This window comes from Gossypium arboreum, chromosome 2 (genome assembly GCF_025698485.1).
Source record: "Gossypium arboreum isolate Shixiya-1 chromosome 2, ASM2569848v2, whole genome shotgun sequence".
NCBI lineage: Eukaryota > Viridiplantae > Streptophyta > Magnoliopsida > Malvales > Malvaceae > Gossypium > Gossypium arboreum.
In genome coordinates, this window is record NC_069071.1 from 111630750 (window position 1) to 111657289 (window position 26540).

The window sequence follows — 26540 nt, forward strand, 5'->3', positions numbered from 1 at the left end:
CTCCTGAAGGGGAATTGAGGAGAGATCTTCAGTCTTGATGGTGAATCCGGCTTCTGAGATGAATCAATCGGCTTTCTTGGAGTAATTCCTTACCCCCTACTCCGTGTGTGTTTTTCTTCCTCCTCTAGGGTGTATTTATAGGCTTTGGAATGCCTAAAAGCCCTCAAAATTAGCCTTTTTTGAATTAGACTCAACTTGGGCTCGGCAGGGACACGCCCGTATTCGATGACTTCAGAATGTGCTCGAGCCTGCCAAATTGACACGGCCATGTGGTCTACCCGTGTGAGGAGGTCTAGGCCATGTTGATTTCGTGCTTTGGCCCATTTTCTTCGTTTTTGGCCCGTTTCTCGTTCCTTTCGCTCTCCTAAGTCTAAAACATGAAATTAAAGCATTAGGAGCATCAAATTCACAAATTCTAATAGAAAATCATCCATAACATGCGTTAAACATGGGGTAAAAATATGTATAAATTACGATTTATCAGTTATCATTGCTCGTTGTTCATCAAAGTTCCGTCACTGATGTATTTTGCTGTCTTCTTTGCTCAGCTAGGATCTCTGACAGAAAATCTAAAAATAATCACCATTTGCTCAGCTGGTTTGCTCCACTGCATATTTAGGGAGATAAATTTTGTTGTTTTTTCTATCCGTCCCACTGCAACTCAGGGATATTGGATTTGTACCATCTTCAATCAATCCCACTGCAACTTAGAGGTATAGGATTTGTGGCTTCTTTAATCAATTGATCTGGTTAACATGACCAGATGTGTATGTAGGAACGTCGAATGTCATTTTTTCAAGAATGATGCTTGGGTTGTTCGTTATTTGTCGAGGTTGTATTACCGACGCAAGATCTTATCTCTGATATCTTTGACAGAAAATTCGAAGTGATTGTCATGATTTAGACTCTTCTTTCTCAAATGTTTCCAACCCTTAGATTTGGTAAGTTTAAACAATAGTCCTGTTTCAGGTTCTTGTACTATTTAGAAGCCTTCAGATTAATATGCAGAACTTCTTTTATGTGAATATTATAAGTCCAATAATCATTGTTTCAATGAAAAATGCTTGAAAAATACTATCACAATGAACAAGATAGAATTTTATTAAGAGCAAAGCTTAAAGTGAATAAATTAATCAAGATAGTGAATTTTTCTAGGATACAAAATGAATAAGATAAAAATAGGTGTCCCGGATATCGCAGTACGAGCTTCTTTGTTCAAACTTCTCGAAAACCATTTCGAGCTAGATGTGTATCTGGGAGATCTAAAGTATTTGTTGATACTCCAAGATGTAATGCCCTTCCTTCTTGTTAATTCTAAGAGGACAAGACTAACACATGCCCCATTTTCAAAATTTGAGCCGTCCGCTTTCGGGTTTTCAACTAAAAACCCCTTTGGTCTTAAAGCACCCTTTTGGGTTTTCACCTTGGCCTCTCTATTTTTTTTGAAGGTCTCAAAGCACCTTTTGCGGGTTTTCGCCTTGGCCTCTCCTCTTCCTAGGTGAAGTACCTCTTGACGGAATCTGAATTCACAGGATTGGGTAAGTTTTTACCATCCATATGGGCTAGGATTAATGCTCCTCGAGAAAAGGATTTTTTTACCACATAAGGTCCTTCCCAGTTTGGCATCCATTTCCCTCTAAAATTTTTTTGTATGGGAAGGATATTTTTCAGTATTAGGTCCCTCTCATGAAATTCTCTTGGACGAACCTTTTTGTCATAGGCTCGCATCATTCATTTTTGGTACATCTGGCTATGACGGATAGCCCTTAACCCTTTTTCTTCAATCAAATTCAATTGATCGTATAGAGACTGGATCCATTCTTTTTCATCCAACTTCACTTCTGACGAAACTCTGAGAGAAGGAATCTCGACTTCAATAGGTAAAACCGCCTCCATTTTATAAACCAGTGAGAAAGGCATTACCCCGGTAGAGGTCCTGACAAATGTTCAATAAGCATAAAGGGCAAATGGTAGCTTCTCATGCCAATCTCTATAAGTTTCAGTCATCTTTCCCACAATCTTCTTGATGTTCTTATTAGCTGCTTCCACCACGCCATTCATTTGTGGGCGATATGGTGACGAATTGTAGTGTTTGATCTTGAATTGACTACAGACTTCCACTATTGTGCTGTTGTTCAAGTTTAGAGCATTGTTTGATATGATCCTTTCTGGCATTCCATATCGACATATGATCTCTTTCTTCAAGAATTTACTTGCTTTTGACTTAGTAACACTGGCGTATAAAGCGTCTTTTACCTATTTGGTGAAGTAATCGATGACCACGAAGATGAATCGATACCAATTGGAAGCTTTTGGCAATATCGGCCTAATCACATCCATGGCCCATATTGAGAAAGGCCATGGAAAAGTCATAACATGAAGAGGTGAAGGAGGCACATAAATCTTGTTTCCATAGATTTGGTATTTATAACATTTCTTGGCGTAATTAATACAATCCTCTTCCATGGTGGACCAGCAATAATCGAATCTCATAATTTGTCTGGCCATTGTAAAATCATTAGCATGCGTCACATACACACCTTAATAGCACTTGGTCCTTTCTTATTTTGTATAGGATCTCCCCATCAAAGTCGTAGTCAATAGCCAATCTTCTCAACGTCTTTTTATCGTTCTTAGTTGCCTGGTCTGGGTACTCACGATTTCTCACATATCGCAATATATCGTAATACTAAAGGTGATCATCGTTTTCTTCTTCCTTGTTAATATTGTAGCAATGACCTGGAGCCTCATAAATACTCATTTGAATAGGCTTTACGTCTTCTTGCTTATTTACTTTAACCATGAAGCTAAGGTAGCCAAGGCGTCAACCATCTGGTTTTCATATCGCGGGAGGTAGTGGAAAGCGACGTCATCAAACTCCTTAATTAACTTCAAAACTATTTTTCAATAATTAATCAATTTGGGATCTCTTGTCTCCCATTTTCCATTAAGCTGATAGATTACTAGTGCAGAATCCTCATATATCTCTAGCATTTTGATCTTTTGTTCTATGGCTGCACGGATACCCACGATGCATGCTTCATTTTCTTCTATGTTGTTGGTACAATCAAAATCCAGTTTTCCAGTGAAGGGATAGTGATTCCCATTTAAAGACACTAAGACTGCCCCGATTCCATTACCCATTGCATTTGAGGCTCCATTGAAATTAACTTCCAAGAGTGGTTTTCTTGAGAGTCCTCTTCAGTGGCTGCAACGTACATTAAGTCTTCGTTTGAGAAATCAAAGTTTAAGGGCTCGTAATCTTCCAAAGCTCTATTGGCCAGAAAATCTGCTATCGCACTCCCTTTTACGACCTTCTGATTCACATAGATTATGTCAAATTTGGAAAGCAGAATTTACCATTGGGTCATCCTTCCATTTAGAGCTGTTAACCCCATCATATATTTCAAAGGGTCCAGTTTTGAGATAAGCCAAGTGGTGTGATACAAGAATATAATGTCTTAGCCTTCGAGTTTCCCAAACCAGGGCACAACACAACTTCTCTATTGGTAAATACCTTGTCTCACATTCAGTGAACTTTTTACTAAGATAGTAAATAGCTATTTCTTTCTTTCTTGATTCATTATGCTAGCCAAGTATGCATCCCATGAAATTTTCAAATACTGCCAAATACAGTATCAATGACTTATCAGGGTTAGGTGGCATCAGCACAGGAGCATTGGATAAGTACGGTTTGACCTTGTTAAAAGTCCTTTGGCATTCTTCATCCCATACACCTGGGTTGTGTTTCTTAAGGAGACGAAAAATAGGGTCACATTTCTCGGTCAGTTGTGAAATGAACCGAGCGATGTAATTTAGTCTTCCTAGAAAACATTGAACTTCTTTTTAGGTACGCGGCAGAGACAGCTGTTGAATGGCTTTGACTTTGTCTGGGTCAATCTCAATCCCTTTCTCACTAACCACAAATTTGAGAAGCTTTCCAGATTTGGCTCTGAAAGTACATTTTGCTAGATTGAGTTTTAGCTGAAACTCTCTCAATTTTAAGAACAATTTCTTCAGGACTTGTACTTGCTCCTTCTTTGTTCGGGACTTTGTGATCATATCGTCGATATAAACTTCGATTTCTTTGTACATCATGTTGTGAAACAGGGTTACCATGGCCCTTTGATATGTTGCTCCTGTATTTTTCAGTCCAAATGGCATCACCTTGTAGCAGAATGTCCCCCACATGGTTACAAAGGTGCTCTTCTCCATGTCTTCAGGATGCATCTTTATCTGATTGTATCCTGAGAAACCATCCATGAAGGAGAACAGTGAGTAACCCGCTGTGTTGTCCACTAGGGTGTCAATATGAGGCTGTGGGAAATTATCTTTCGGGCTGACTTTATTCAAATCTCTGTAGTCTATACACATTCGTACTTTTTCATCTTTTTTAGGGACGGAGATGATGTTGGCTACCCATTCTGAGTACTTTACCAACTTTAAAAATCCAATGTTGAACTGTTTTTTTATCTCTTTTTTTATTTTTAATAAGACGTCGGGCCTCATCCTTCTGAGTTTTTGCTGAACTAGATTACATTCTTTTTTTATAGAAAGTCGATGCACCACTATATCAGTATTCAACCTGAACATGTCCTAGTATGACCATGCGAAGACATCCTTGAATTCTTGGAGTAACTTAATGAGGTCTCGCTTTGTCTACGTAGCGATACCAGCTCCAATCTTCACTTCTTTCTCCTCCCCCAAACTCACGATTTCTACCGCCTCTTTGTAAGGTAGGATTTGTTACTCATCTTGTTCTACCATCCTCAAAAAATCTAGAGATAGGTCATAATCTTGATCATCTTCAAAACCCTGAGAATCATCCATACACACATATCATTCGAAAGAAGAATCTAAGTTATTAGCATCGTCGCTCATGTCGTTGATATCCAAAAACCTGTTATAGAGGTGAAGGAAAGATCTAAAGAACGAAATAATCTAAGAATAATTATTTGCAAGGTATGATCATGAATGAAGAATATTTGAGAGAAAGTCCAAAAAAGTCTAAGAATAATTATTTGCATAGTATAATTATGAATGAAAAGAAGGAAAGAATATCTGCTCAAAAATGAAAGTAAAAATGTATTTCATTGAAATAACGATTTTGAACAAATGTCTATTTCATAAAGAGGACTTTTATTACTCCTAGGCCTAGAGCAATAAGTGTGTTTTGAACATTACTCTGTGTTAGTTTTAAATACTATAGGAATCTCTTCCGCAGTTCAGTTGTCCAAAACACTCACTGGCTCATAAGGGCGAATGCCTGACAAATCCTCTCATTCAGTTCCCTCTTCAGACACTGTGTTGATGTTTGGGTTTCCCAACATTTCCCCCATGGTTTCTTTCCTTGGCATCCCCCGCTCAGGGTGAATGATTCCTTCAGACACAAAAGTCTTCGATATGAAGGAGAATATCATTATTTCCCATTTGATCTCCTCCCTACTCAACTGTGCTCTCCTTCTTTCTTGTTTCTTTTCCAGCTACTTTTTCCTTTTTCTTGCATTCGGCTTAAATTCTAAGTCGAAGCGGTCTTGTTTGTCCTTCAATATTAGCTCTTCAACCCTTTATTGGAGGTGTCTCCCAAGTCCTTTTCCTGGTTAGGCTCTTTTACCGATAGTCAACTGCAAACCCATTCTTGTAGTCCTAGATATCTTTCGCATTAAGATCCTATTCCTTTCAGTGACGAATGTCACATTCATAAATTCTAAAGACTGAAATAAACATTCGGTTGCTTTATCGTTTGCCTCTAGATATGGTACATCACTGGTTACTGTTGCGATGATGTCCTCTTTGGCATTTGTCGTCACTAGCCGACCTTCGGTTATCAATTTCAATTTTTGGTGTAGCGATGAAGGCACTACCCCTGCTAAATGTATCCAAGGTCTTTCCAATAAGCAGTTGTATGAAGGCTTAATATCTATCACCAGGAATTCCACCTCGTACGTGTTTAGGCCAATTAGAAGAGGTATTTCAATTCTATCCATTACCCTTCTTTCTGTGCCATCGAATGCCCTCACTATATTTTGGTAGGCTTTCATGTGAGAGCTATCTATAGGCAATCTGTTCAGCGTGGATACTAGTAGGACGTTCAAGGCCGATCCATTGTCAATCAATACCCCTGGTAGTGTATACCCCTTATAGTGGATGGTGATGTGTAGAGCCTAAGTCGATCCCATGCCACCGGGTGGTATCTCGTTATTATTGAAGAAGATAAAGTTATCGATAGTTATGTTGCTAACCAAGCGGTCTAGCTTGTTGACGGAAATAGCGTTAGTGACATAGGTTTCGTTTAAGACTTTCATTACTACGCTGCGATGGAACTCCGAGCTTAGGAGTAAGGCTAACATTGAGATATGAGCTGGTTGTTTACTCAACTACTTTAGACACTGTACTCGCTGTGCTTTAGAAACTTCAAAAATTCTTTTGTCTCCTCCTAGTTGATCGGCTCATTAACAGGAAGTTCAGGTCCGACCGTTCTTTTATTTTTCTGTTCGACCGCTTTAGCTTTTCCTTTTGTGGGTTCCGCTCTTGCTTTTCCTGAATCGTAGTGCCTCCCGCTACGCGTATAGGAACCCACATCTTGGTCCTTTTTTGAAGCTTCAGCCAGGTTCTCCTTTCCAGGGATCGTCACATTACAGTCGTAATTCTATGGAACCCTCTTGTTGTCTTTATAGGGAAAGACTACATGTTTTTGGATTATGACTTTTGGTGGAATTCGTGCTCTTGCTTCATTATTTTTGGGTCGTGAAATAATGACTACTGGGTAGTTAACTTTTTGGATTTACACCGTCAATTCTCCTTCTGACGTGTATATATTTCCCTCTTCGGGGCTTTTGACCTCTTCGTAAAACTTCATTTCTTTGTTGTTTATCATGCCTGCACTAGGGCCCTAAACTCTCCACACTCTTGGACTTCATGCCCCGCCTCATTGTGAAACTCATAGTAGTTCCTCTTTTCCTCAGATTCTTCCAAATCCAATACAATCAATCATCTCTTGAACATCTCCTTCCACACACTTCTTAATAGGGTTTTGACTTCTGCAACCTCATATTTGACCTTCTTGTTCCCATTTTCGTTTATTCCATTTACCTCTTGATCAGTATGATTAGGTAAATGGATTCCTGCTACATTTGGTGCAGATGAGTCGTCAAACTTTACGATTCCCGTGATTCTCAAGTGGTATTCTCATTGAGCGTTTGTGTCATACCACTTAGGAAACGGGGGTTGCAGCGGCTTTAAATAGAAAAGGGACATTACCGATGCATCAAATAGGTTCTGTTACAGTTCCCTATACGTCATGGGTATAAGCGTGAACTGTAGTCTTTCTATGTTCATTCTCATATTGGATTCTTGTCTTGCGGTGCTCTGATGGTTGGCGGTTACCGTCTTTGGTTGGTTTACAGTGAGTGACTTGGAATGACCTTTGCTGTATGTACTCATGTTGTTCACCTCATTCTATCTTTTCCTTAGGGCTAACCTCTTGGTACTATCCCCTGCCTCTATTTTGCCACTCCTTATCGCGTTCTCAATCATTTTGCCAGTAATCACTATATCTGAGAAGCTTTTAGTGGCACTCCCTAGCATATGAGTGATGAATAGAGCCTTTAAGGTATTGATGAATAGCATGGTAGTCTCTTTTTCTAGGAGAGGTGGCTGGACTTGTATAGCAACCTCCCTCCACCTTTGGGCGTATTGTCAAAAGCTTTCATTCGATTTCTTTTCCATGTTCTGCAAGGTGATCCTATCCAGGGTCATGTCCATCACGTGACTATATTGTTTCATGAAAGCTTGAGCTAGGTCCTTTTATGAGTTAATCTTGGTACGGCTCAATTGGTTGTACCAATTGGATGCTGCCCCAACCAGACTGTCTTGGAAGCAGTGAATCAATAGCTAATCATTGTTGATGTACCCAGTCATTCGTCTACAAAACATGGTAATATGAGCTTCGGGGCAGCTAGTCCCGTTATACTTCATGAACTCGGGAGTTTTGAACTTGGGGGAAGCACTAGGTCCGAGACCAAGCTCAAATCTTTAGCATTGATTCCACAGTGATAATCAGCACTTTCTATTGCTTTGAACTTCTCCTCTAACCACCTACATCGGTCTTCCAATTGTTTCGGGAGCTCTACTCTTGTTCTTTCGGCTTCTACGATGTCATCCGAATCAGGGACTACAAGATTAACTGGGTTATCCCCTGGATTAGAGCCTGAGCCTGTGTGATAGTTGACTGGCATCGAGGCACTGGATTGAAATTGTTGGGGCCTGATTGTAACAGATGGCCTTCGTGTTCACACCTTGGCTTGTGTCTGAGCATTTGTTTGGGTAAAACCAGGAGGGTAAAGAGGATCTTCATTGTCAATTCCAGTATTGACCATAGGGCCTTTTCCTTTCTTCTGCCCACCAGTCAGCAGCTGTGTTAGTTGGTTCATCATGTTCCTTTGTGATTCCAGCATTTGGTCCCTCATATCTTATTGGATTTTAGCCAATTGCTTTTGCAATTGTGCTTGCATTTGTTCTTGCATTTCCTTCTGTATTTGTTCCAACCTTTCTAGTCTTTTTTCATTCTTCGTGTACCGTAAGGATGCATACTTGGTAGATTTTTGTCTGTTTCCAGATTACTGAAATGACTTTTTTTAATTAAGGTCTTTTTGTGAAAATTAATGTATATGATGCGATGAAATGCAAATGCATGGATGCAAGAAAAAGGCGTCGACTCTGATTCAATTCCATTTAGAACAACTTTACTAGAAAAAAAATTCTTTATATAGAAATGGATTACAGATACAGCCTAGCTTTAATGCCCAAAGTTTTAACTTTCCTAAGCAACCAAGCCAATTCTCGGCCTCGGTCTGATTCTAGTTCATATTTTACACTCAATACATCTGCTTGAATTGCTAAAGTCTGTAGATGGTCAGCCACCTCTCGAATCTGGGCCACAGCCTCACCCATAATGTAGTATCTGTCCCTAATTTGACCTTGAGATCGATGGAGTTGCTCATTACACCACTCATTACTTGCTTCAAGGAGCTCAACCCGAAGCTCACTATTTTGTAACACAATCTCGAGTTCTTCGACCTTTCTTTTCAGCTTTTTAATCTCATCCAAGCTCGCCTTTAGCTCCATTGCAGAGTTACGCCTACAATGTTGATGAAGCGATTTTTCCAGTTCGGCTATTTTGGCCTTTAACCTGATCTTCTCGTTTTGGGCTTCTGACTGACTCTTTTCTAAGGCTTCTTTTCGACCCTAGGCGTCTTGATATTTTCTCTCCCACCGATCAACTTTGGACTTCTCTTCTTAGATCTCGTGTCACTATTGTTCAGACGTTAAAAACCCGTAGTTCTCATCGATAGACTCAACTTCTTGTAATCCATTTTCAGGTTATCCAAATCTTCCTCGGCTTTATTCTTTCCTTTTCTCCATTTCTCAGTCTCCAATTTCTGAACATCGACATCTAGCCTCAGATGCATCTTTTCCTCTTCTAGTTGCTCTATCATATTTCCGAGCTTTGAATTCCTTCTCTCAAAGTCCTGCTTTATGATTTCTAACTCAGAGGGGACCACTTGTAGATATTCTTCCATCGGCTGTACGCTCTATTGATTTGGCTCGGGAATATTATCGTTGATTCTTTTTATAGTTATCCGTTGATTCTTTTTATAGTTATCCGAGGTAATATGACACATTGTCTACCTTCCAGAAATGACTATGGAACCAGGCTAGTAGCAGTTGTGCACATCCTATGAATCGATCCTCACCATCTCTCCAGCATGCATTTAAGGACCTGAATATTTTGGCTAAAATCGCGGGAACTGGTGTAACTCTTTTATCTAGTCGGTCAAACAGATCAGAAACTATCTCGTCTATATACCCCAGCGCCTTAGGGAAAACTGCTAACCCATAGATGCTTAAAGCCAAAACATGCACTCTCTTCTTCATGTCTAGGTGTGCCAAAATCAGATCTCGCAAACTTTCCAGGGAATACATTTGCTTTCTCCTTTCTGTTTGATTCTAGCCATAACCTACTGCTCGCTCATTTCGGTGATATTCATCAATTTCTTCACGAAGGTCGGAACATTAGTGACTCTAGAATAGGCCTTGTCAACCTGAACCCTTGGACAACGAATTAGGACGGTATATTCTTCCACTATGGGCACCAAATCTACACTCCCGAAGGTGAAAAAACTATAGGTCGAATTCTAGAGTTGGGCCAAGGCTCGAAATAGATGCTTGTCTATTTTGATGTCTAGTAAGTAGGGCAAATTACCGTAATTGTCGTAAAATAGCTGTTTGACTTCATCACACCATTGGGCCCCCATTTCCTTCAATTCTTAAATATCATTCTATGTCACGCTGATACGAGTGAAGTCTCATAACTCTAACATATACCACGCTATCAAGTTATCTCCCTTTTCCTATTGAATTTTCGCCAACTATATACGGACAGCCGCATTATCCTCTACTTTATCAAGAAATCTATTCTCCATGACAAGCTCTCTATTTAGTAATCGAACTCGAACCGACACCCTTTTTTATGATGAAATGTCATGCAATCACAAGTAAAACAACATAAGTCAGTACAATTCATATGAAATTAAAGCAAGCAATAAATAATAAGCAGAACGCCTATTCGGACGACCATTAATGGTTTGGTGTGGCTCTACCTAAGGTGAGCTCCTATAGGTCACTACATGTGGTTCAGTTTTAAAGACAAGGTACTTGAACCAATAGATTTCTCCATCTTCACCCATATAGGCTCATATAGACCGAGTTTGATTCAAGGGAATACATTTCCCTATGGCTATACGAAGATGAAAATCTCATGAAGAAATAGGTACGGATGTATCCCGGAAGTGATCTACCATCCTATACGGAGGTGAAAACCTTACAAATTACCGTAATTGTCGTAAAATATGCAAAAATATTTAAAGACTCGAACCAACAAAGCAAGTATCATGACCAAGATAACGAAGATAACAGATGGAATGCAATGAAAGGATTGTATTTTAAATCGAATTTTTAATTTTCAATGAAAAGACATAAATTAATCAATTTATGGCTTGGCTCTCTCGTTTCCCCAATGAAGTCGCCAAGCTATCGACTTCCATTTTTTCGTTTCCATTTTTAAAATAAAATGTCGACCCATTTTCAAAACGAAAAAATGGTTTCGACAATAGGAAGTGACTTAATCATTATATCTTCAGTCACTTTTAAAGAATAAGCAACTAGATTAGCCTCGGCATACCTCTTTGGAGGTTTAATTTCTCTTCTAGATCTATTTTTGGCAATAGAATATTGTGGTGAAGAAGCAACTATGGTCTGAGTTTCTGTACTAACATGAAGAGTGGACTCTGTTGTGGATTCTGGATCTATCTGTAGCTCCACTTGTTTCACATGTGTGCTTGGATTTTGCTAGTTTTTATTGGAAGAGTCTTTAAGATATAAGTTAGGCAGCATAGTAGTTTCATCAAAAATAACATCTCTGCTAATCACAACTTTTCTATTTTCAGGACACTATAACTTATATCCTTTAACACCAGCCTTATAACCAAGAAAAACACATTTGATGAATCTAGGTTCCAATTTCCCATTATCAACATAAGCATATGCGGGACACCCAAAAATTTCAAATTAGAATAATTAACAAGATTACCGGACCATACCTCTTGTGGAGTTTTTTTCTCAATGGAAATGGACGGAGACCGGTTAATAAAAAAAATACAGTAGAGACCGCTTCAACCCAAAACGACTTCGGTAAACAAGCATTCGACAACATACATCGAACCTTTTCCATGATTGTTCTATTTTGCTATGGAGTATGACGAACTGTCTCAGGATTCTTTCTGATTTACACAATTTATTAAACTCATCAAAACAGGATTCCAAGCCATTATCTGTGTGGAGGTGTTTTATCTGTTTTCATGTCTGCATCTCGATCATAGTTTTCCTAGCTTTAAACAACAACAAAAATGTACACTTTGAACCCGTATAAGTGATAACTCTAAATTATATAGATTTTTAAAGAACCTTTTTACTTAGAATATATGTAAATTCCGAGCATTTTAATAGCTGATTATATATTTTTAGTACATATTGAGAATCTTGGCACAACTAAAGTAAGATTATAATTTTGGAGTAATTAGATGTTAATTTCACATAATTTTACTTTATATTATTGCATTTTGAAAATTTCATAATTTGTTCTAAAATTATTGCAGCTTGGTATACTGATTTATTTGATGTTTGAGGCCAGTATGGATGACACATGCAAATGAGTTGAGTATCAATTAGCATGGGATGACAAAGTTAAGACATTGGACTCAAAGAATTCATTCTAACCCAGCTTGGAAGTGAGTTGTTGAAAAGAATAAGTCTGCCTTTCACATTGAAGCCCAAGCCGTCCATTAAGGGGGAAAGAAACTCAAATTCAACAATGACTTGGTAGAACAACCCAAACAACTTTGGAACAACTAATTAGGGGTCCTTACATGTGTAAAAAAATCACAAATCAACTCCAGTCAAATCCCATAGATGTTGTCCAACCCATGCCTTAAATCAAGCAAAAATCAAGCTAGAATCATGACATAATCAACCCATCTTTCCATGAAATATGGACGGCCTGAGAGATTTCCAAGGGATGTTCATGTTATTTTTAGCAAACTCTCAAGCCCTCCCTCATGTATAAACACCACTCTCGTTTACTTAACTTATCATTCACTCATTCAACCCATTCACCTCACTCTCATTTCTCTTTCACACCTAAAGGCTTCCATTTCCCTTCATTTTTCTCATTCTCTCTTTGAGAGTTCCCCTAGTAAGTAGTTCTTGGGAGAAAAGCTCTCTTTGTCGACCATTTTTGAACTGTAATTTGCATTGGAGCAATGATGAAAATTAGAGGAAGCCACCACGGATAGTTCTCAGGAGATCACCGAATTCATCTTAGAGTTTCTTTTTCCTTTCTCTTAAAATTGTTATTAGTTTATAAACATGTTTGCAAATTATTTATTTACTTTTTCATTAATGGTAATGACTTAAATTTTTTCAAGTAGGATGATTGCAATTTCGTGATTCAATTTGTTCAAATCATGTTTATGTTTTTTGCCTCAATTATTTATTCTTCTAAATAAAATCATTTATGTTGTTCACATATTAAAATATGTTTGACTACATTAGAATTAATTGTTTAATTTGAATGGGATGATGATTAATGGATACAATATTTGGAAGAATATGCTTAATTTATGTCCAAAGAAGAATAAATTAAAAGTTCATAATAATTCCAAAATAACACAATTACCTTGCATAACTTTATATTTATGTGATTAAATTATTTCAAACAGACCCATCCCTATTACTTCACATAAATTTTAAGGAATCCTTAATTAAATATTGACATAGAAATATGCACATTTTTCCAAGTGATAAATATAATATCTCAAAAGAGCATATGATTTTAGATTCCAAGTTAATAAATAATCGAGTTGCCATGAAAATTTTCCGGAATATTTGTTAAAGCATGATTGTGAATAAATTAAACCAAGAGTTGTAATTATTCTAACTTATTCATATTATTGTTGTTAAATCTTGTGAATTGTTGCTAAACATTCATTGCATTTTATTTTATTTTATCTCATTTGTTTATTAGTTGTTAATTTAATTAGGACATCCATCATTTCCAAATAATTTATTTTCTTAACCAACTTGTAAATTATTAATTTTACAATTACTTAATAACACACTAACATATCGCACTTACCAACCAAAGACATACATAGTGTTCATGTTTTCGTATTTTAGCATGAGAATAACGTAGTGTTCATGAGTTTCTTAAATACATGTAAAGTGAAAATATTTATTATATATATGAAATGTGATAGTTATATAATTTGATTTTGATATTAAGGTATTTATTATTGAATTTGTGTTAATTATGGCATCTGAGTTAATCAAATAATTGGATAATCATGATACATATGGAATAAAAAAATATTACTTTTTATTTTCTAAATTTATAAGTCCAAGCAAAAGTCATGGAAAACGTTTTGCTGTATTTATAAACGTTAAAAGCCTTTGTAAGAGGCCCAATTTGCCCGGGCCCAACAACCAAAAACAATCCAAAACAAAACAAAAAACAAATATTAAAGTCCAATAAACAGTTCCATATAACCCAAATACAAGCCCAAGTGGCCCAAACCCAAAACTGATTGCGAGTAAACCCTAAACACTAAGAGCTTCAGCCGCACAGCCTCGTCATGCCCACGTCTGCAACCTCCGTACGGCCATTGAACCTGTGAGAAGAAAACTAATAACCACAACAGAATACAGCAAATGCACAGCAACAAAGAAATAACAGAAAATAAAAAAAAAATAATATTGTAACTTCGTTTTTCCTTTTTCTTCTTTGCTTTTGTTTCGACTATTTAAGGCTGATTGTAAACACTGTAAAGGGGAAGAAAAATCAACAGAGAACAACCAAAAGAATACACTTCAGAGGTGATCTATTATCGCCGTTTCTATTCTGTTTTTTTATTTTCATTTGAATCCACGATACAAATACTAAAATATAAGAGAGAGAGGAAGAGGCTCACCGAAGTCGCATCGTGCTCGCGCCGTCGGAGGGTTCTACTCCGTTCATCGTAATCGGATCTCGGGAGGGTCGAGCGCTTTCCTCTTTTGTTCTTTCGAGTCAAGAAGGCTAAGCCTTCATTTCCCTTTTCGAAAGGGAGCTAAACACCCCCATTTGTGGGGTTCGGGCCACCATCTACGGCCGTGGTGCGTTGGATATCCGACGGAGCCGCCGCCGGCCGAATAGGGGAGGGATTTAAAAGAAAAAATCCTTTAGGTTTTTCTTTTGAAACAGCAGCAAAATGAATTTTTGGATGCAAAATTTTGGTTTTAAATGATTAATCAAAACGGCAGCGTTTTGGTTCAAATTCCCCTAGACGAAACAACGACGTTTTGATGCGGTACGGGCAGACCCGATTACTAGATCCGGTGCCCTCAGGACCCGCGTGTTTTCTGCGGTAAAGGGCGTTTTGCGCGATTGGTCATTTCCCTTCGCACTAGCGTTTGATTAGGCCTGCTTCAGATTTATTTGTTTTTTTAATTTTTCCCCAGAATTTGGGCACTGTTTCGATTTTGTCCACCCCTAAGCACCGCGTTTTGGGACTCAGGACATTTTCATTTGTAGTCCCTATTTGTTTGTGCTCATTTAATTCAAGTCATTGACTCTGTTTTAATAATTTGATTTGTTTAAAAATTAATCTCTGGATTTTGTTTTTGTTTCAATTTAGTTTTTTAGTTTATGTAATTCTTTTACTCCTTTTAATTCATTTATCACTCATTTTTATGTTAATGTGCTATTTCATTGATTTTTGCATTAGTTTAGTTTATTATTTGCATATTTTCATGTGTATATTTTTAAAATTTGTTTTACTTTCTAATTTGTCTATTTTAAAATTATTCTTTTATATTTTTCTATGTTTAAAGATTTACGATATTTAATTTAATGCTATTATACATACTTATACTAAATTATTTTTACTTTAAGTATACATTATTGATTTCATATTATTTTATATAAATTTTTCTTTTAAATCTATTTATGTATATATATATTTTTTTCTTTTAAATTTATTTATGTATATAATTTGTTTCTTTTAAGGACTCTATTTTAAATTGCATGTTTTATTTATTTTAAACCCTTTCATATATTAATATCTTTGTATATACATTATTTATATTAAATTTTCATTTCATATATATCATTATTTTTAAATCAATATATTTTATTTTAAATTATTTTGTATATTATTTATTTCAAATTTCTTCTTACATAATATCAATTTTAATAATCATTCATAAATTATTAGTTTCATTATTTTTATACATGTAAACTATTTCAAACCCTAGTATGTATTGTTCATCCGTAAATTTTCATATATTTAATAGTTTTAAATTGTTTTATATCACATTTACTCCTGGTTTTCATATTGTTTTGTATATTATGTGTTGTTTTTGGTTTTCATATTGTTTTATATATTTTTGTTTCATATTGTTTATTAGTCTTTTGTATTATTATTTTAATTTTAATCTTCTATGTTTAAAAACTTGTTATATTTCATTTTAATCTGTTTTAGTTAGCCTTATTTCTAGTTTTCATTATTTTGATTATTAATGTTTGGATGTGAGCTTATTGTTATTTTGTGTTTGTTAATTTATTTTTTCATTTTACGTTTATACTATTTTCACTCATTAGTAGAGTACTTTATCCATGTATATTGTTCTATGTTTATAGTTTCGCCTTTCATTCATGTGTGTCACATTGTAAATGAAATTTTCAACTTATCGATCCAAAATTAATTATTCCATTTTATTTCAAGTCAAACTAATGCGTTTTGAGCCGGCTTTATAAGACAAAGGTGATGTTTGATGTTTGGAAATTTGGGAAATCGTATCCTAATGTGCTGGGTTTCGATTTTCCGTTTGACCAAATAATCAAATATCCCTTTAAGATTTCGTCCGTGTTTTCTAAACTTCAAAATAAGGCAATGCTCTATGTTTGGAAATCCGAGAAATCGTACCCTAACGTATTGGGTTTCGGTTTTTTGTTGGACCAAACACTCAACTATCCTTTTGTTAATTTTCAAATGTATGAGCTTTTAGAAATCAAGAATTGATAGTGGTTTCGGGGGTTAAAAAGATCATGTCCTAATGTGCTGGATGTGATGTTGTATTCCCTCGAAACAAGAGTTTTTTAACGTCTAATTCGAGTTATTCAAATGTTTTAAGAGAAATCGTATTTCAAAATCTTTTTTAAATCTTAGACATAAGGACATTATTTAATCAATTAGATACCAATTTTGAGCGTAACGAGGGTGCTAATCCGTCCTCGTATGTAACCGACTCCCGAACCTATTTTCTCGAATTTCGTAGGCCAAAATTGATATTTTAAAATAAAATATTTTATTAAGTAATTCAATTACACCTAAATAAAAAGTATTGGTAGCGACTCCATACTTTATTTTAAAGTCGATTCCCATTTTTTAAAAAAATAAAAAATAGTTTCGACAGCCTTAATAATAGAGTTTAATTATTTTAATATATTTTAATGAAAGCGTTCAAAAAAGGTTGACGCCGTTGTTGACTATTAAGAAAAATGTGGCACTCGCTGAAGTTATAAAGAGCAGAATAACATCGTGAAAATACAGCATCCCAATCATTGAAATCAAAACAAAAAGGAAAGGAAGGGTCTATTTTCTTCACAAAGACAATGAGCTCCGATTCTTCAATAACCAAGAGGTAACCAAATCCTAAGATTCCAAAAAGTCATATTTTAGATATTTCAATTCCATAAAGCAGGTGAATTTTCGAGAATGATCACAATTTAGGTCGTGCTAGGTTAACTATATCTATATTTTAGGTTTGAGTCATTTTATATTTAAATCATTTTCATTCAGGTCAATTTTTATTTGAATCATATTCAGGTTCAAGTTGAATAAATTTGAGTTGTTGACTTTTTAAGAATAAGTTTAATTTAATCGAGTCTCAATGTAGATTATTTGAATTGAATTTTTAGATTAGAATCAAATTTGATTGATCTAATCCAATCCAATACAAAACATTAGAATCAATATTTTGTATTTTTGTCAAAAAAAAAGGACCTACTTGTCTTAAACATGATAAATGTGTTTTCAAAGTGGAAAAAGTCAGAACCGAAAGTTTTGTTAAGAATGTTCATGTAATCAATCTTTTAAAAGATAATATTGAATTGGGTGAATGTAACTACTATGTCCTTTTATTATAGAGGTTAGATCAAATTAACTTTCTATTATTAAATAGATCAAATTAGTCTATATACTATTAAAAGGAATCAAACAATAATAGAGGGACTAAGTTGATCTATTCAATAACAGAGGCACTAATATTTGATATGGTTCCTATAATTGAGGGACCTTACAAGCACTTTTACCTATCAAATAGTATCTCAACCTTGTTTCGTCTTTATTTGGTATAGGCTGGATGGCAAGGTGGCATTGATAACTGGTGGTGCCAGTGGCTTAGGAGAGTGTACAGCCAAACTATTTGTCAAAAAACGGAGCCAAGGTTCTGATCGCTGATGTTCAAGACGAACTGGGCCGCTCCGTTTGCCAAGAGCTTGGAATTGAAAACATTAGCTATGTCCACTGCGATGTAACATGCGAATCAGACGTCGAAAATGCCATAAACTTGGCTGTCTCCAAGTACGGAAAGCTCGATATCATGTTCAATAATGCAGGCATTCCTGGTGACAATGAAGTAAGAGTGACAAATGCCGGTACTGAGGACTTCAAGAGAGTGTTCGATGTCAATGTATTGGGTGGTTTCTTGGGTGCCAAGTATGCTGCCAGGGTCATGGTTCCGGTTAAGAAAGGTTGCATACTCTTCACAGCAAGTCTTGCTTCAAAAATCTCCTTCGGTCTCCCCCATGCATACAAGGCATCAAAGCATGCCGTAGCAGGGTTAACGAAGAGCTTGAGCGTGGAGTTAGGTGAGCTTGGAATTAGAGTTAACTGCATTTCGCCTAATGGAATTGTGACCCCAATGTTACAAAAAGCAATTGAGAATGTCGATAAGAAGAAAGGAGAGGAGATGATTGCGGTTTCAGCCGTGTTGAAAGGCACCGTATTGGAGCCTGAAGATTTTGCGCATGCAGCACTCTATTTGGCAAGTGATGAGGCTAAATTTATCAGTGGTGTTAACTTAGCAGTCGATGAAGCGTATAGTGTTAGCAATCAATCATGGAAGATAGGATTCGCAGCACTTTCTGAATAAACCAACAAGTCCTCAGCTCTACTCTTTGAATGTTTTCTTAAATTCCACTTTTAATAAATTGTATGGTCAGATTTGATTAATACTATTTGTTTTGTTGTTCAAATGAGCAAATTAAGTTCATCTTCTAATGCAGGCACTATTTGCTAACAACTTTGGTTTAATACCACCATAACCAGATCCACACACTACATCATTGAGAGGAAACGCTTGTCTTACATAATTTATACAGGTAAAGGATTTTATAACACAAGGAAGTAAGAAGGAACTCACTAGAAAGTCTAATACAATAATCTACTCAGCATATCATTTGCCCTTGCTGCTTGGACCTTCATTAGCTTCTTGAGCTAAAAAGAGAGGCAATTATATCTATCGGGTCATTAAACTACTGAAAATTAATATGCATGCATGGATCGGTTGCATGCAACTCACAATCAGGAAGTTTCCTTCCTAACAAACAGTTCTAAAACCTATGCATGCGTTACTTCAAATACATAAATTCCTTTGATAATAATCTAAGGGTTTACCAAAAATTAACAGTAAATTGGTACTAACAATGACGTCAGCTAGATACTGGAAACTCCTCGTTAACGGTTCCAACTTAGAAATTTCTAAAGGTTTAGCAAAAAAAATGCAAGGAAGAAGAAAAAGCATAGGCAAAAACGGAAAAACATGCTAACTAAATATCCTTATATAACAAACATCCAAGAAATTGTCGGAACATTTGTTAAAGCATGATTGTGAATGAATTAAACCAAGCGTTGTAAAGCATGATTGTGAACGAATTAAACCAAGAGTTGTAATTGTTCTAGCTTATTCATATTATTGTTGTTAAATCTTGTGAATTGGTTCTAAACATTCATTACATTTTATTTTATCTTATTTGCATATTAGTTGTTAATATAATTAGGACATCCATTATAGATACAATTCATGTGGAGACTCCCATTTACCAACCAAAGACATACATAGTGTTCATGAGTTTTCTTTTATTTTTTTAGAATTACAATAACATGATAAGATTCAAACAATCAACATGACTAGTGGAACTCGAACCCAAGTTACACTTGAGGTGGTGAACACCCTTGACCATTGGATCATTATATAGGGTTCAATGTTCATGAGTTTTTTAAATACATGTAAAATGAAAATATTTATTTTATATACGAAATGTCATAGGTATATTATTTGATTTTGATATTCCAGGCAAAAGTCATGGGAAATGTGTTGCCGTATTTATAGACGTGAAAGCCTTAAAAATGGAAGAGTTCCTATTTTTTGGGTGCAAGATTATTGGGACATTAAATATAATATTCTTAAAGATATATTAGAAAGTAATGGTAGTGTTCGATAAGGTCGACACCATTGTTGAATTTTAAGAACAATGTCACACCCTGAAATTATAAAGAGAAAACGCAGCATCCCAATCATTTAAATGAAAAGAAAAAGGAAAGGGGAGGGAAGGGTCTATTTTCGTCACGAGTACAATGAGCTCCGATTCTTCCATAACCAAGAGGTAGCTAAATCCTAAGATTCCAAAAGGTCATTTTAGATATTTCAATTCCATAAAGCAGGTAAATTTGGGATGTCTGTCAATAGCATCATCACAATTTAGGTCGTATTAAGTTAACTATCCCTATATTTTAGGTTTGAGTCATTTCATATTTAAATAATTTTTATTCAAATTAATTTTTATTCGAGTTACATTCAGGTTCAAATTGAATAGATCTGAGTTGTTAACTTTTTAAAAACAAATTTGATTTGATCGAGTTTAAATTTTGATTATTCGAATCGAATTTTTACATTAGGATCAAATTTGACAGACCTAATTGAATTCAATACAAAGCATTATTGTATTTTTGTCAAAAAGAACCTACTTGTCTTAAACATGATAGTCTTGAGAATAGGCTTACCAATGTGTTTTCAAAATGAAAAAAGTCTAACAAAAAAGTTTGTTAAGTATGTTCATGTAATCAATCTTTTAAAAGATGATATTGAATTCGGTGAATGTACTACGTCCTTCTATTATAGAGGTTAGATCAGATTAATCCTTCTATTGTTAAATGGATCAAATTAGTCTATATACTATTACAAGGAATCAAACAATAATATAGGGACTAAGTTGATCTATTCAATAATAGTGGTACTATTTTGATATGGTTTCTATAATTGAGGGACCTTACAAGCACTTTTACTTATCAAATAGTATCTAAACCTTGTATCTTCTTTATTTGGTACAAGCTGGATGGCAAGGTGGCATTGATAACTAGTGGTGCCTGTGGCTTAGGAGAGTATACATCCAAACTATTTGTCAAAAACAGAGCCAAGGTTACGATTGCTGATGTTGAGTATGACTCATATTTCAATCAAATTTCAAAAATAATCTTTCAGTTAAACTCTATTTATTTGTTTCAATCAAACTTTGATTAGTCTAGATTATTTTATTATTATTTGACCTATGAATTTAGCCTATAAATAAACTCTTTTACAATATTAGAAAACACACCCATTAGAGATTAGAATTTATAACATTTTTGGAGAATTTTTGTGTTTACGTTTTGAGGATTTTTTGTTTTCGGGTGATGGTCACTAAACTAACTATAAATACGATTAAAGCAAGTGCACACATCGAACAATAGTATAGTTATGGTGAGTAGGGAATATCGTATCCACGAGGACTAAAAGTACTAGTAATTACCATTTTTCTATTATTTAGCCAAAAAATTGGAGTGATTGTTTTTAATCTAAATTTACTAATCTAATTTATCTAATAACTCAACAGAGAATGAAATAGGAAAATAATCAAAGATAACAAATGAGATAGACAATACTGAAGAAAGAATCCACCTAGACTTCACCTATTATTATGAATCTGAATTAAACGATTTATTCACTTGTATTTTGATTCGTAGAAATCTCTATATTATGTTAATATCTCTTTCGAGAGTAAGAACAACTGACTTTAGGTTGATTAATTGAAATCTCTTTCTAATTAAAACCTCTATCGTCACATTAACTCGATCTACAGATTCCCTTATTATATTTGAATCAATCTGGTAGATTTGTCGTCCTATTTCTAGGATTGCATGCAACTCCACTCAATTATGCTAGATCTACTCTTAAACAGGAACTTTTGTTCCACTAAAATAAGCACATTAAACATGAATTAATATCCAAAAATATTAAAACACGAAATAAACATACATAATTGAGAACAAGAATCAAGTATTTATTGCGTAAAAACAGAAATTAAATAATAAGATTCATCATAGGTTCCATCCTCCCTAGGTATCTAGGGAATTTAGTTCATAATCTTGAATGAAAATATCTCAAAGTCAGAATAACCACAAGACATAAAAAAACTCAATAATACTTCGAAAGAAATTAAATGGAGATCTTCGATCTTGAGGGAGATCCGCTTCTGAGTTGATTTCGATGGTGTTTTTCGAGTCTTTTCTTAAATCTTCTCTGAGTGCCCCCTTAGATCTTCTTCTAATTGGTTTTTATAGACTTTAGAATGCTCAGAAAGCCTAAAAATTGGGTTTTTCTGTGTATTTGGGAAGCAGGGTACGATATCAACACTGGCTGGCACATGGGCGTGTGGCCAACCCATATAGAAATGCCCAGACCATGTGGATCCTAGAAATAGCTCTATTTGTTTGATTTTGGCTCGTTCTTCACTACTTTCACTCCCAAAGGCTCTCCTAAGTATAGAAACATGAATTTAAAGAATTAAAAGCATTAAATTCACTAATTTACATAATTAATCATCCCACAATGCATTAAGAATAAGATTAAAATATGTTACTTTTATAGCTTATCATTGGGTTTTCAGGGTTTAGTTTTTTTTAATTATCTCCATCTTTTGTACTCTTCGTTCTGTTGCCATTATAGTAAAATAATCTTTGCCATTGTTTTTTTATCTTCTTTGGATGGGTTTTTCCACGTTAAATTTTTTTGTTAAATTTCTCAATTTCTTTCCTTTTTTTACTTGTTCATTGCTTAATCGGGTCAATCCCCAATAAGTGATATCAGAGCTAGTTTAATTTTTGTAGATCAGCCTATTCAGAAATGACAACAACAAGGTTTGAAATTGAGAAGTTCGATGGTGTTACAAATTTCAATCGACGACAAGTTCGGATGATTACAATTCTAATTTAAACCGACCTGAAAAAGGTTGTTACCGGGAAAAAACTGAGAATCTAAATCAAACAAAATGGAAAGATCTTGATGAAAAGGAATTACCTAAAATCCAATTGTGCCTCACGAATATGGTATTGCAGAAGGTATTGATAGAGAAGACTTCATTCGCCTTGTGGAAAATGTTAGAAACTCTTTATGCGACTAAGCCTCTGGCTACCCATTTAGTGTTGAAACAATGTCTTTTACGTTTCACATGTACGAAAGTCAGTTTCTTAGAGATCACATCAGTCAATTCATTACTCTTTTAAATGATTTATAGAACGATGAGGTTCAGATTAATGATGAAGATCAGGCTATGTTATTATTGTGCTCTTTACCTCATTCATACAAGTCTTTCTGGGAGACTCTAATTTATGATAGAGACAAACTCTCGTTCAAATATCTGAATGGTCATTTGTTGAGTAGAGACAAACTCGACAATGAGTTTGTTCAGATAGTAAGGCAGATAGGCAAGCTTCCATTTTGGTAGCATCAAAGAAGCGAGACAACATATGTCGCTATTGTAAAAAGTTAGGTCACATCAAAGTATATTGTTACAAACTGCGAAATAAAAGAGCTGTTGATAGTAACGAGGAAGATGTAGCTAGTGTTAATTTGGTCGATGAAAGCGATGATTATTTCTTGTTAGTGTCAACGAGCGATAACTCCAAGTTTACGTCCGAGTGGATCCTAAATTCGGGATTTTTTTCCACATGTGTCCCAATAGAGAATGGTTTTCCACATACAGTTCAGTTGAAGGTGGAGTTATGCGCATGAGAAATGATTCATCTAGTAAGGTAATTGGTATTGGTACTATTAAAATTAAGATGCAAAATGAGACGATTAGGACACTCTTAGATGTTAGTTATGTACCTGATTTACAAAAGAATCTCATCTCTTTGAGTATTTTAGACTTGAAAGGATGCAGAATCAACATCGAGTCTAGCGGTACTAAAGTATCTCGTGGAGTTCTCATTTTGTTAAAAGGTAAAAAGATCGACAATCTTTATATTCTGGAAGGTTCTACAGTGACCGGTGAAATCGGACGTCACTCATTCGTTACGGAGTCGAAATCAACTCATTTGGAGCAGAGGTAACTTGGTCATTAGAGGGAAAAAGGTATGATTGTTCTGTTGAAGAAAGGTTCTCTTTTGGATACAAGTTTTGAAAAGTTAGGGCACTGTGTTCGTGAAAGTTAGACCTAGGTTAGTTTTGATTTGGCAATTTGAAAGCCGAAGGCTAGAAGTCTTCTAGTTTCTAAGCACATGTTTGGCTCAGTTAATTTCCTGCATAGTTCAAGATAGACCCATGATGGGCTTTGGCAAAGATGATGTTGTGGAAATATGAGTCAAGGTTGAGATTTGTTGAGTGTGACTTCTATTTCAGTCAAATTTGAGAAATAATCTTCCAGTTAAACTCTGTTTATTTGTTTCAATCAAACTCTTATTAGTCTAGATTATTTTATTATTATTTGACCTATGAATTTAGTCTATAAATAGATTCTTTTACAACATTAGAAAACACACCCATTAGAGATTATAACTCATAACACTTTTGGAGAATTTTTGTGTTTACGTTTTGAGGGTTCTTTGTTTTTGGGTTTTCGGGGTTTAATTTTTTTATCTCTATCTTTTGTACTCTTTGTTCTTTTGCCATTATAGTAAAATTATCTTTACTTGTGGTTTTTTATTCTGTTTTGGAGAAGTTTTTTTCAAGTTAAATTTGTATGTTAAATTTCTCAATTTCTTCTTTTTTTTTACTTGTTCGTTGCTTAATCGAGTCAATCCCAAATAGCTGATATTCAAGACGAGCTGGGCCGCTCCGTTTGCCAAGAGTTTGGAACTAAAAACATCAGCTATGTCCACTGCGATGTAACATGCGAATCCGACGTCCAAAATGTCGTAAACTTAGCTGTATCCAAGTACGGAAAGCTCGATATCATGTTCAACAATGTAGGCATTCTTGGTGACAATGAAGTAAGAATGACACATGCCGCTGAGGACTTCAAGAGAATGTTCGATGTCAATGTATTGGATGGTTTCTTAGGTGGCAAGTATGCTGCCAGGGTCATGGTTTTGTTTAAGAAAGGTTGCATACTCTTCACAGCAAGTCTTGCTTCAAAAATCTCCATCAGTCTCGCCCATGCACACAAGGCATCAAAGCATGCGGTAGTAGGGTTGACGAAAAGCTTGAGCGTGGAGTTAGGTGAGCATGGAATTAGAGTTAACTGCATTTTGCCTGATGGAATTGTGACCCCAACGTTCCAAAAAGTAATTGGGAATTTCGATAAGAAGGGAGAGGAGATGTTTGCGGTTTCAGCAGTGCTGAAAGGCACCGTATTGGAGCCTAAAGATTTTGCGCATGCAACACTCAATTTGGCAAGCGATGAGCATAAATTTATCAGTGGTGTTAAACTTATTGGGTGTGGGTCCCACTATGTGGGGAACCCATATTTTCTGCCACAATGTTTTGTCTTCTTTGGTTTTGTCAAAAGCCAATTTTTTTTTGGCTTTTTATGTGTGGGATGTGGACAGCATTTTATTGAGACAAAAATCTCAAATTAAAACAGAGAGTGAGATTGAAGCTCGTCAGAGAGAAAGAGAGAAGAAAAAATTAATTTTTCAAGTTTGGTGCAGAAGTGATCAACTCTTCGATCGAAGGTTCATCCGTGGTTCGATTGAGCTAATTTTTGGACAGCAGCTAGACGATAAGGTGTTCTTGACTTTGTGCGGTCGGATTTTTCATCCGAGTCTTGTAGTGTCGAAAATACCCGTTTTTCAGCAACTACAGTTTTGGTGATATTCTCTCATTTTTCTCTCTTTTGCTAAAGATTACATATTGTTAGCCTTGTTGGAGTTGAATGCTTGCTGTAGGCTTGATATTGTGATCTTGTAGTTGAACATTTGATGATAGTGGAGCTCTTGATCGGACTCTAAAGTCCCGTGGTTTTTACCCTTGATTTAGAGGGGTTTTCCACGTAAAAATACCGGTGTCTCTATTTATTTTTGTTGTTGTTGCATTAGTTGATTTGTGGTTGATTAAGGTTTCTAGAGAACATATCTTGTGCTATTGTGCTTGCCATAATTTTTGACAGGAGTTATAGGGAGAGAAAGAACACCGGTTGTGCTTTCGCTTTGTTTCAGTTGTTCGGTTTTTTCCCAACAAACTGGTATCAGAGCTTGGTTATTGTGTCAGATAATTATGAAAATTAATACGAGCAAGATGATTATGTTGAATGGCACAAATTATCAACTTTGGAGGAATAAAATGAAGGATTTGTTGTTTGTGAAGGCTTTGCATCTTCCGGTCTTTACTACTCAAAAACCCGATTCGAAAAGTGATAAAGAATGGGAATTTGAGCATCAACAAGTGTGTGGCTTTATTCAGAAATTTGTTGAAGAAAATGTTTACAACCACATTGATCAGGAGACATATGCTCGAACATTGTGGGAGAAGCTTAAAAGCTTGTATGCTTCGAGGTCAGGCAATAACAAGTTGTTTTTGCTGAAGAAAATGATGGCGCTGAAATATAAAGAAGGAATGTCTATAGC

General features: G+C 35.5%; 1 protein-coding gene, 1 long non-coding RNA gene and 1 pseudogene across 2 annotated transcripts; 2 read left to right on the forward strand and 1 right to left on the reverse strand.

Annotated features, from left to right (window-relative positions):
* Nucleotides 1-14025: 14025 nt before the first annotated feature.
* Nucleotides 14026-15055, reverse strand: LOC108462974 (uncharacterized). Its single transcript, XR_001867969.2, has 2 exons — nucleotides 14586-15055; nucleotides 14026-14285 (listed from the first exon to the last, which is right to left on the reverse strand). It is a non-coding gene; the product is annotated as an uncharacterized LOC108462974 (long non-coding RNA).
* Nucleotides 15056-17269: 2214 nt separating this feature from the next.
* LOC108462766 (short chain aldehyde dehydrogenase 1-like) lies at nucleotides 17270-18938 on the forward strand (annotated as a pseudogene).
* Nucleotides 18939-24929: 5991 nt separating this feature from the next.
* LOC128285334 (short chain aldehyde dehydrogenase 1-like) lies at nucleotides 24930-26201 on the forward strand. The gene is made up of 2 exons (XM_053022751.1): nucleotides 24930-25411; nucleotides 26084-26201. The coding sequence occupies exons 1-2, from the start codon at nucleotides 24930-24932 to the stop codon at nucleotides 26199-26201; spliced, it is 600 nt and encodes a 199-aa protein (XP_052878711.1).
* The last annotated feature ends 339 nt before the right edge of the window (nucleotides 26202-26540 follow it).

Excerpts from the sequence above, each read along its gene's own strand:
- LOC128285334 (XM_053022751.1), top strand. The coding sequence starts at position 24,930 with ATGTTCAACAATGTAGGCATTCTTGGTGACAATGAAGTAAGAATGACA. Across the intron at positions 25,412-26,083 it reads AGTGGTGTTAAACTTATTGG|GAGTTATAGGGAGAGAAAGA; the intron begins GTGTGGGTCCCA and ends AATTTTTGACAG.